This window comes from Strongylocentrotus purpuratus, unplaced genomic scaffold, assembly GCF_000002235.5.
Source record: "Strongylocentrotus purpuratus isolate Spur 01 unplaced genomic scaffold, Spur_5.0 spur5_scaffold_3, whole genome shotgun sequence".
NCBI lineage: Eukaryota > Metazoa > Echinodermata > Echinoidea > Camarodonta > Strongylocentrotidae > Strongylocentrotus > Strongylocentrotus purpuratus.
In genome coordinates, this window is record NW_022145609.1 from 27,256,708 (window position 1) to 27,269,308 (window position 12,601).

Consider the following 12,601-nt stretch of genomic DNA (forward strand, 5'->3'; position numbering starts at 1 on the left):
GTAATAAATATTGATATATACAGGACAATTGTAATAAATTTCATAATAAAAACACAATCATAAAATATACCAGTAAGTTAATTTACTATATATCTGTGAATAACATTTTTGGGAGTTAGAAATTGCAGTATATTATAACCAGACCCAAATACAGTCGTGTTCTTGTTGAGTATATGGTGCAAAGTATAATCAGATAAAATCAAATTGTTGATAGATACCATTTGGAATAAGTATTGAATATCAGTGTGCAAATAATAATATTTTGAACATGTAGTGCTGGTATATAGTTCTCTTGCTAAAGTGCAGAATACATAGGCTGCCTTAATCAAAATTGAAACCAAGTGGTGCAAGTAGAGAAAGTGATGCATACCAAAAAAAAATATCTACGATGAAACTCATAACCAACAAAATTAAAAAGAGATGTATATCTTTATCATTGCATTCAAATGGTTGCATGATTTGGTTCAACATTTTCCATCATTCTAAAGTGGGTATACTTTTGAAATGCAAAAAATCCATACACACAATGTCGCCTATGTGCATAAATGAGCGATTCATTGAAATGTCCCATGCTCGTTGTAAATAAAAGTGAAGTTGATAAGTGGACTTTGGATTGTTTGAGGAATGATTTCACACAAAGAACAAATCCAATTGCAATCAAAATGGCTGCCTGTTAGAAAATAAACATGATGAAAAAGCAAAAGATTACAGCCAAAGAAGAATGAGAAAAATGTATGAGAAAAATGATAAGAAATTAGATGTTTTTTTAAAACAGAACAAGGACAAACACAGTATGCAACCACATGGACAGTATACACGTATGAGAAACAATGACGCATAAAACAAAATGTGATGAGAGCGAAATGAAATCATGCATTTAGCCTTCATTTCCTAGAAAGAAACACATTAAGAAGAGACTTTTGAAGGTTGTCTTGTGTACCGCTTGATCTGTTTCAGGGACAGCTCAAATTCAGATTGATAACATACAAATAGAAGGTGCCTACTTCTTGGAAGGTGTAAGGAATAAGAAAGGTAGGAAGAGAGAGAAGGAATGAAAACTTACCAGAGAAGACACAGAAAATGAAGAACAGAGAGAGAGAGAGAGAGAGAGAGGGGGGGGGGGGGGGGACAAAGAAAGACACACAAAAATACGAGTGAGAGAGACAATGACAAAATTAAGACAGAGCTTGGTAAAGTGACAGTGACAGATGGTTAGAAAGAGGAATATAAGAGATAAAAAGAAAGAGACTAAGAAAAGGTATTTCTCTCATTTCCCAACATAAGAGAGAGATTTACACACAAGAACCAAAGGAACTACATGACTCATAAACTCCTGAAGTACTAGATGTCAAATTATGGGGATTTTATACAGAAATGGATGTTTTGGAAATTGGGAATAGGTGTTTGGAAAGAGGTTGGGTACACAGAATAACATTGTTACAACACACACAATGACAAGAGAACACAAATATACAACCAACGATCACCATGGTAATGAAATAAACAGTACAACCCTCTTCTCTCAAATGACGTAATAGCTTCTTGACAGGTGAATTGGATTGATTTTTTGGAATGTAAAACATTTTAGGGACATAGCAGTCTGTGGAATATGGGTGTACTTGATGCTAAAACAACGCAATTCCACTGTGTATTTGGTTTCCAATTTGTTACTTAAACTCAGGAATGTTTGTACGAACAACATGATCAGAAATGTTTTTTTTTTTTAAATGATCAGAAATGTAACGTATGAACAAAATGCAGTGTGCAGTAATTTTATATCATCATCAGTAATTTAGAATGTTTGATCTTGCTCTGAATTCTTGAAAAGGAACGTGCAGTTATTACTTTGTTGCAAGTTATATGAAATGACTATCAAAAAATTACCACCATTGGTGGTTTCCGCCTTGTTTTGGTAGGATTTGCATTGACCAATATAAGACTAATTAATAGCCGTAGAATTGGTTTTAAATGATTTGTTGTAGTATCAACCAAGATAATGCAAGTCTTCCATCCAGGCATAAAATGGAGCTGTTTGTTGGTGCTAGTGGAAGCCAAATGTCATCTGAGTGAAGGTCAGTAAGACATGGGTAGGAGAGGGAGGAAAAGGATCAGAAAGAAATGGACAGATGAGAGAATAAAGAGAGGAGGAGACAGAAGTGGAGGAAGAAGATGAGGGGAAGGAGAAAGTGTGAAGGAGGAAGAGAAGGAGGATGAGGAAGAGGAAGACGAAGAGGAGGAGGAAGAGGAAGAGGAAGAGGAAGAGGAAGAGGAAGAGGAAGAGGAAGAGGAAGAGGAAGAGGAAGAGGAAGAGGAAGAGGAAGAGGAGGAGGAGGAGGAGGAGAAGGAGGAGGAGGGGAAAGAGCAGGAGGGGAAGAAAGATGAGGAGGGGAAGAAGGATGAGGAGGAGTAGGGGAAGGAGGAGGAGGAGGACGAGAAAGAGGTGGTAGAGGAGGAGGAGGGGAAGAAGGAGGAGGGGAAGAAGGAGGAGGAGGAGAAAGAGGAGGAGGAGGAGGAGGAGGAGACAGAAGTGGAGGAAGAAGATGGGGAAAGGAGGAGGAAAAGGAGGAGGAGGGGGAGGAGGGAGAGGAGGAGACAGAAGTGGAGGAAGAAGATGGGGGAAAGGAGGAGGAAGGAAGAGGATGAGGGAGAGGAGGAGGAGGAGGAGGAGGAGGAGGAGAGGGAGAGGGAGAAAGAGGAGAGGGAGAAAGAGGAGGAGGAGAGGGAGAAAGAGGAGGACGACGACGACGAAGACGACGAGAAAGAGGTGGTGGAAAAGGAGGAGAGGAAGAAGGATGTGGGGGAGAGAGCTACTCACCCTTAGGTCTGGTTGGTTGATAAAGAGGACCTGCGGTGACCCGACAGGATCGCCTTCCTCCGTCACAGTCTGGTAATCGATGCGGTATCCGCGGATCTCGCCATTCTGGAGGTCTGGATCTGGAGCCTGCCACTGGACCCTGATCGTCGTTGAGTTGTGGACACGGACTCGGACCTTCCTGGGAGGACCCTCAGGTGCTACAAAGAATGGGATTCCAAAGAAAATAGTTCAGTACATGGAAGCAAAGCTCACAGCATCCATCCATAGGCTGACTTGGTAAAGGATTCAACCCAACCCAATGTTACCGTATTTACCAGCCGATTTCTTTATTAAAATTTAAAAACACATAGCCTTAACTCTGATATGTGGAAAGTTCCTGGCATGAATAATTGGCCTTTAATCCAGACAGTCATATGCTTAAAAGGCAAATCCTTGAATTACAGAACTAGTCTTATTTCAATAGATTAAAACTACTCTGCAAGCAGGTAATCCTCTATAAATCACAAGTATGGATGAATTCAGCAAAATGTTCCTTTTTATACTCTCTGCTTTTGTACTCAAAGACCAAAATGAACGGAGAACAAATTTATCCCATGGTCTCATTCTGTAAGAAGTAATTTTGTTCTGGTCTCGTGAATTTGAGAATTTCGATCTGTCTTGATATACGAGACTCTCTAACTATATAAGTTGGTCAGCCCATTCAGTCTATACATTCTTAACGTTATTATTTTGTAGTGGCTTACATGCATGACATGGTAATCTGACAAATCATGGCCTTTAAAAAAAAAATCTTCCAGCACATGGGTTAAAGGTACTATGTCCCTTTTGCAGCCAACCTCAAATTCTGTAGAACTTTGCAGGAATTATGAATATGTCATGTATCTCCTATCTATGAAATCTAAACGTGAGCAATGTCCTAGTATTCAAATTATGCAAGGAAACCTGGTTACTTGCTAGACTTCACTGTCAGACACTATTGAGTGACTGACTGGCTTTTTTTCTTCTTTGGTAATAACATACATGAAAGGAGTTGTAAAGGGTACATGAGCATTTGTCTACATCAATAACCTACTTCTTGTGATGGCCAAGATTAAACTGATTGAATCTTTGCCCAGCATAAAACGTATGACCATTCGGTACAATTGTCTGAAAATCAAGACTATTACTTTTGGGCTCTATAGCCCTTAAGTCGATTTGACAACTAATAGTAATTATTTTCCCACTTAAAGACATTTTCAAGCCCCACCTTTTTTTAGGGAATTTCTAAATAAGTATTATCTTTCAAATGCAGTTGGAATTGAACTTTTTCATTTTTTTGGCCTGCAAATGGGACATAGTACCTTTAAAAGGGAAAGATATTGTAATTATCACCAATGGAGTTTATACAGCCCATGTTATGGACTAGTCCAATTCCATGTAATATATTTTTCTTTGAAAAACTATGCTAGTAAATGAAAGTTCACAAAAACAGACAACATATTATAATTACATCCAAGATTGACAATACACTACTTCAGTTAAAAATTGATTTGAAAGATAACTATATATATATCATGCAGGTTGCTGTTAGGGGGTATGGAGGAGGATGTTAGTATTCATAACAGGATTTAGGGACCTGATATCAACATTTGAATTTTGTTAGATATTTTATAGAATTATCATACTGGATCAACAGAATACAATTCCATATTGTTCAAACAGGCATGGCTAAGGCTACTGTAAATGAAACATAGAAATCATTCATAATCCCTTTAGAGATGGGACAATGTCCGAAAAACATGCAACTTTTCATAATGGGGATGAACTGTATTATTCTTAGGCTCAAGGTTTAACAGGTTATATGGGTGATGGGTCCTTCACTTGGAGGGGGGGGGGGGGTTCTGCTCCTAGGAAAACAGATACATACCATCCTCCGCGGTACGGATGGATAAAGAATCGGAAGGCGGACCATCCCCGATGGCTGTGCACGCCGCCACTCTGATATCGTAGAGCGTGTACTTGCGCAGGGCTTCCAGGACGTACGACCTCACGTCCGCCTCCACCGGGACGTTCATCTCCGGGTTGTTTGTGCTCACCAGGGACATCTTGCGGTAGATGATCTTGTAGCCGGTGATGTCGCCGTTCTGGTCCTCCAGGGGAGGGGGGCTCCACCGCACCTCTATGCTGGTGGAGCTCAGCACCGTACCACTCACCTCCTGGGGCGGGGCACCAGGGGCTGGTAGGAAGGTATGGGGGTGATGGGATTGTGTTAGTACATCGAGATGATCAGAGATATGGTCACCAGTCAACATGTATCACCACAGCCTGAAGTGACACATACTTTAGGTTCACTGGGCTTCAAGATAGTAATCTGTCATAACCATTCTGTTCATCTTAGGTTTGATCTCAATCTGTTCTTCTCAGACTAACTTCATTTCACATAAACAAGAGACATAATACTACATACATGTACAACATTTTTTTACAAAAATCATTCATCAAATCTTTCATTATAAAGGACTGGCTTTACACATACACTGGAAATACAAAAAACAACACATATAATGTAGACAAGTTCAAATTTCACTTTAACACTTGGTATTCTGTTAGGATCAGTTATGATATGGTTTTACAAAAATAAAAATCAATTCCTGGTTTCACGTCTTACTTGTAGATGGAACCGACTTTATACATCGTGCATGCAGTGATAAAACTTCATAAAAAGAACATGTGATTCGGGTTAAAATGAAATGTAATGTCAAGTTATTAAATCATGTATGTAATGTGCAAAGTATGAGACGGACTTCAAATTCCATGGTCCGAAAAAGTTACGTATCTTATATTCAATAAAATGGATTTTATTTCTCCTAACATATGACTTTCTTCATACCTATTTCTAAAATATTTGTAATTGACCTCCTTCACCTAGAGCGTCTGAATTTCAATACCGAGCCTCCTTTTCTTTTTTTTTTGTCCATATATATACAAATTAAAAAATTACCCCCCAAAATTGTAAATATTTACAAAGCATTATGATCAAACGCAGTGTTGCACACTTTTTTTTTCCCACTTGGGGCCTAGATTTCCATTTTTAGAGTCTGTAACTCTGTATGCATATGCCCCTTCAAATTTCCAAATTGTTGCTGTCTGAAGTATTTGTGCGCCCATATGCACTGGAGCCCTGTTATGTGCAGAGCCAGTATACATACCCTCATCTATGTATGCAACTAAAAATCAAGGCATGTCTGTTGGACAATCTTTGCCCCCTCCCCTTCCCCTTCCACGGTGCTCACCTGATTGCTGCGTTCGGACGGTGATGACTGGACTGCTGGCGCCCTCGCCTGTCTCAGAGCGGGCAGCCAGGCGGATGTGGTAGAGGGTGTTGGGTCGGAGGTTGTCCAGGACGTAGTCGGTGGTGGGGGTGATGGTCTTGTGCATGTCATTGTCATTGGTGGAGACATTGTAGTAGAGCTCGTAGCGGATGATCTGGGGCTCCGTATCGCGCATCATCCACGTCAGACGGATCTGGGAGGCAGATATGGCCACGCCTTCAAACTGCTCTGGCTGGCTTGGCACTGGAGGAGAAGGTAAAGGGAATAATGTGAATTGATCAGGGGAAAAAATATTCAAAAAATTTCGGGGGGCTACTTTTTAAGCTTGCTTGCATGAAAATAACACTCTTAATTTGTTTGGCATTGAACTCTATGCAAATATTTTTTGGCTCTTTTATGACTTTCAGGGGCTCTTTTTGGCATCTAAGGGGCTACTTCGCCCGGGCCCCCGTGTATTTTTTCCCTGGAATTGATTGATGAGACTTCAAGATTCATTAAAGATAACACTTCATTTCAAGTACTTCATAAGATATGAATCATCATCAAATGCAAAATACAATTGATTGGATATTATGAAGTTTACATTTAGAGATCAATACAAAACTGAAAGCAACACTTATTAGTTTCTCTCAGCTTAAAAGTAGAAGAAGACATCTATCAAGTAATCTCTTTCCATCTATTTACCTTTCTGTCAAGGCATTTGTCTACTAATCAATCTAAATATCTGTTTTTTTTTTTCTTCTTCTAATCTACCAATCTATCTTTTTATCTATCAATGTATCTATCTGTTCTTCATCGAGCCATCCATCTATTCACTTTAAACTACCTGTCTTTCTGTGCATCAATCTCAATATATCTATCTATTCATTAATCTATCTACTGTCTATCTTCCTACTATAGATATATATATATATATATATATATATATATGTATCCATTAATCCATCCATCCAATAATAACTCTCCGCTACTCACCTCCTTGCTGTGTCTTGACTTGAATGGGTGACGAGGATGGTCCCTCTCCCTTAACGGTGAAGGCCGACACGCTGACCGAGTAGATCTGCATGGTCACCAGGTCACTGATGGTGGTCAAGGACCGGCTAGCGTCCACCGAGACGTGGAACCACGACTCGGGATCGCTGTTGGGGTTGGTGGTGTAGAAGACGTTGTACCCCTTGAGGACCCCGTTGGGCGTGGTGGGGGCGCTCCACTGGACGATGATGGTGCTGCCGCTCAGAGGGCGCGCCCGGACTTCTATGGGCGAAGAACCAGGCACTGCAAGAGAGAGAGAGAGAGAGAGTGAGAGAGTTATAGCATCGTTTAACAATGTTAAATATGAGATGCACGGCCCTACGTGTTATCAATGTCTGTGATATGGTATAATATTGAAGCCCGAAAAAAATTGTGCTTCAAAATGATCAAGAAGTGCCTCAAAAAAGTAAAAATCTTTGAGTGACCGGTTTTACCATACTCGTTTTCCCCAATACACTGTAGTGTTATGAAAACCCTTAGGCGAACGCAAAATTTGGTTTCGATTTCCAATCATAAATATCTTGATAATCGGACAGCAATCAGCTTGTAAAAGTCATGGGATTCCTGAATGACCTAAAGGTTTAGAATTATGATTGCAGCATGAGCTAAACCAAGGATTCTGTTTAAGGATCTGAGACAAAGTTACCGAATCCCTTTAAGGTGAGTTTGTGAGCATATAAAGTGCTGAAAGCAAGAAGGGCTTAAACTTCTGCCCTAGGGTACGGAAGATGAAAGCTGGTATGGACTTCTAGTAATTCTGCAGAATCTAATGCCCTACTTGTTCTCAGCAGATGAGATCAGGGTATGTCATTAGGAAAGACAAGTCACATGACATGTTTGAAGATATATACATGATTATGAGAATCTACATTTTTATTGCAATAGCATTAACAATCCATTTATTTTCCATGCAGACTATTACCAAATAAAGAAATTAATTTGGGCAATGAATCTTGGCTGATGAATTCCTGTATAGACAGAACTGGAACAGTTTTTTTTTTCCTTCAACTCGATCTTCATATTGTTACGACAATTTGAATGATCGATATTCTATTCTATAAATATAACAGGTAGCATCATGACAGGTTGAATGGTTTACATAACAGTCAGGGTCCATTGCAGAATGTGTTTAATATCGTTTATTATCTGTATAAAAATTATATACACTTGAAATATTGTATCAAGCCATATTATGTTCATGAAAATGTATGATGAAAAAAAGAAAAAAGATGCAGAAACCAATAAATCAAACCAAATCAAATCAAAAAGCATTACAATCAATTATAGGTTATAATGCACATTCAAACAAATTGTTCTTCCTGTCATCAGTCAACAAGCCTCAAGGTCTCGGGTGTATTCCAATAAACTTATAAAACATTATTGAGAAGTCGCATGAGAGATTTACTAGAACTTGCGATCAATCATGTGTCTTTGATAAATAGATGGGTCCCGGAAGCTATTCAATTCCACACCTGGATGAAGTCACTGATGTACTTAGTACTTAGCTTGGCTACTAAAGTAATATAGCTGAATTCATATTTTGATCACATACAGCGGCACTAATGTCCTTTGGCAAGGCATTAATCTACATTTGCCACTCTCCACCCAGGTGATAAATGGGTTTAGTGTTTAGGTGCAGCTCACATCCTCAATGTTGAGGACCCACTGTCAGAAGTTTGAAAGGACTCCTAGCTAGCTTTCATAACTGTTTATATACTACATATTGGAACCACAGACTGCCACATTTTGTCAGTAATACGGTACATATCACTGAACATGTGACAAAGTATACTACATTGGCCCTCTATTTTTTTGTATTGGTGCTGTTACACAACGAAAGCAAGTAAAGAGTTAGAATTAGGATAAATACTATGCCAAAAGATGCAACTGAATAGCAATGTTGGCAACATATTTCATATACACCCAAAACCAAGAAACCAAAATATTTTGGACTTCAGTATCGTATTAAATACAAGTTCAAAATCATTATAATATTCCGCTTTCATATAGCGCTTAATACAAATGTCTTTAAGCGCTTTACAGATATACTATTACCCCGGTCATTGGATTCAATACTTGCTTGCACACACTGTGTGCACAATCTCCACTCCCTGGGGAGCGTTATCGTCTCCTTACCATCTTCTCCTGTCATGGCAGTGACTTCATCGCTCGGGTTGCTCCTCCCGATTGAGTTGACCGCCAGTAGGCGGACGGCGTACTCCGTGTACGGCAGCAGGCCCTCTATGGTAAAGGACGTGTCCTGCGGGGAAGGTATCTCCATCTCGGTGAAGGAGCCGCCAGATCGGCTGCGCTTGTACTCCAGGACGTGGGAGGTGACCGTGTCGCTGGACAGGGTGCTCCACTCCACGGTCAGGGAGGAGGAGGTGTAGCCGGTCACCACGGGTGAGTTGGGTACGCTGGGGCGTGCTGGAAAGAAAGATTTAAACAATAAACAATAATAATAATAACAATTAGATCATTTTATATAGAGCGGTGAAGTGTGACCTCATCGAAAATCTATTTTTGAACTTTCTCAATTTTTTCTCTTCAGCTATAATTCGTGCAATAAAATGTTCCCGCAACTCACTTCTCACGGTGACTCTAGCCGAGGTGTCTATGGTCCCCAGCAAGCTCGTTGCCACACAGGTGTAGTTGGCCGACTCGTAGATGTCCCTCAGCTGCAGGACATTGCGCCCGATGGGGAGATCGTCCATGTCGTCCAGGTCCATACCAGCTTTCATCCACCGTACCCTAGGCATCGGGGAGCCGTAGGCAGCACAGGTCAGGTTGACGCTGCCTCCGGGTACCACCTCCTGGTTCTCAGGCAGGATGGTAAAGCGAGGCTCCACTTGACGATCTGAGGGTAGGACAAGAACGGTGATAAGTACAGTGTATCAAAGACAACAGGACACCTCTTAATGTAACTCAATGACACACAAATAAGAAAAAATAATAAGAAGAATATTGGTGGCTGAACTTACCTTTGACATAGACTTGAGCCTCCACGGAGTAGCGTGTTCCCAGAGAGTTCTTGGCGGCACACTCATAGCGACCCTGGTCAGACAGCTGAGCTCTGGAAAACTGAAGACCCGCTGGTAGTGGCAAAAGAAAGAGGAGGAACAAAACATGAAATTAGTTTCATTCATTGATTGTTTAAGATTTACAAAATACTTGCTCTACGACAAAACAGGAAGATACTGTTCCATATGTTTCTTTGGAATGAAGAAATAGGGAAAATATCAGGTGATGTGTTTTTTTCTTCACCTTATTGTTGTGATCTACAGGTTTCCATACTTTTCATCTGTGCATCTGTAAGTAATATTTTCTTCATGTTTCTGATGCATCACATTTCAAAATATATGTACCATGTTAAAATCACTGATTGAGAAGCAAATTAATCTCATTGACATGATTGAACTAAAAAATGGACCTAAATAAATGTCGCACAGAATGACTTTCACAATTACTGACAGGCCAATTATTCTATTTTGTTATTTTTTCTTTTTTCTTTACTGAGATATACAAATCCTTGGGAGTATTACTTCATCAAATTAAAATTTAAAAAAAAAAAAAAAAAAATCAGTATCAAATGAATCATAAGGCACTGCATATACACATGCAATAATCCTTTCATACCCACTCCAATACTTAACTAAATAAAATTCAAAAATAACTTCAGCACACACAGCACTAATACATTATACAATTGCTAAAAGCATAAGCCATATAATTCATTACAGTATTTTTGGTGAAATCGACAGCATGTTTTTTTCCAGCTGAAATGTTCCTCAAAACATTTTTCTTGCTACAATGAGTTTGTGTGGGCAGAGTGCAACTGACAAATGTATAATAGACTCATGATTTTGTTCATGCTAATGAGCTTTCTTTGAACAGAGCTAAGCACTCGCTAAACAAATGCTTAGTCACCAAATTTTAAGTTAACAGACAGATAGTCAGAAAAACTACTACAAGATCATGAAAAGCAGAAAAAACTAAACAAGGAAAATATGTTTTGAATACAGCCAAAGCCATGATGAAGAATAGGCAGTGAAGTTTTTATGTTCTTTGTAACATTTCACAGAAACCGTTGAGGCACTTCAACCAACGCATAAGCTTTCAAGACACTCATGCAGTCATCAAACCATGCCAATGAAACCGTATGACTTGGCATGCACAAAAAGGGATTTAGGGGTGATATGAAAAGGTGTACCGGTAAGAGCTTTTCATTGAACAAGAGAAGCATTTAAGAAATTCCCTGCCGAGAAATTAAACATGACTTCTGAGAGTTACTGCATCATGCCTAGTTGTCCTAATATCCAAATAATTGCCTGACCAAGTAAAAATTTCCCTAACATATCTAAAGTAGTTTTGCAGAAGCATTAGGGAAGTGCTCCTTAAACTCTTTGTAATTATCAAAATGGTATAGTCCTACATATTTGTCACGCTATCATCACTTTGTCTTAAGCTCCATATTAATATCAAGCCTCATTTTTAAATCTTTCATTTTCAAAATGATCATACACCTACTGTTCTAAGGTGGGCGGTATAATGACTGCTTGGTCTTAAAGCTCCATCTATATAAGAGCGTTCCTTCAAAAGGTTTGAACACTGAAATCCGACTTCTCATGGGAAATTACTTGAGGGACGACTCGAGGCATGCGAATAACTCATGTTGAATCGGAGACATCAACCAAAGCCACAGGTTCGACTCTGAGATTTAACTTTAATTAAGAATCTCTACAACACATTGAGGTATGGCAGACGGGAAGTTACTACCGAAACCTCAGAGGGGAAACTTCGGGCATATAACATAGAGAGGTTTGAGCAAGTCACGACCGAATTCATCTATAGCAAAGCAAAGAGCAACCTGGAGATGGACACTGGAGATCTAACGAGAAATGAATGGATGATCAGCGTAATCTGAGCCGCCTGATTTTCTCTTCGGCGGCGCATCCGTGCCGTAACACGAGTATCTGGAGCGTGCCGTCTTGCGGGCCGGGGAGACGAGAGAGATGCAATATCGTGGCAAAAGGGAGGCGAGATGCCGGTGCCTGTTTGGCGATTCTGGGCTAACATACTTGGAGTGAGATTGTCATATTTGTGTTTCATCATCGCGGGAGCAATGAGTCAGGGCTTGTATGGGATCATCTCCTGAGAGAGCCCGGCTTTGACTAGACCGGGTTCAATTTCATTAACAATTGCACCTGCATATCAATGACTTCTTCTTTATGATGTCTAACAAGATTTTTTTTTTTCTCTCGCAATATTGCAGAATGGGTTGGAAAGGAGATGAGATTCACTTGTTGCTAGGTAAGGGTACACGTTGCATGCCAAGATCTACTTCACGGGTGAACTGCAATCCAGTATTGCAAAATACAAGTGTAAGGTATCGTGCATTCAATCGTACCAGATTTGCCATACGGACACCTTGGTCTAGGATGTC

General features: G+C 39.9%; 1 protein-coding gene across 1 annotated transcript in view; it reads right to left on the reverse strand.

Annotated features, from left to right (window-relative positions):
- The window catches only part of LOC580769 (receptor-type tyrosine-protein phosphatase S), a 76,934-nt gene that overhangs the window by 28,467 nt on the left and 35,866 nt on the right, over positions 1–12,601 (reverse strand). The window contains 7 exon segments of the mRNA XM_030996040.1: positions 2,816–3,012; positions 4,722–5,030; positions 6,088–6,369; positions 7,102–7,401; positions 9,295–9,585; positions 9,746–10,015; positions 10,140–10,250. Of these exon segments, the coding sequence (XP_030851900.1) occupies positions 2,816–3,012; positions 4,722–5,030; positions 6,088–6,369; positions 7,102–7,401; positions 9,295–9,585; positions 9,746–10,015; positions 10,140–10,250 (1,760 nt within the window).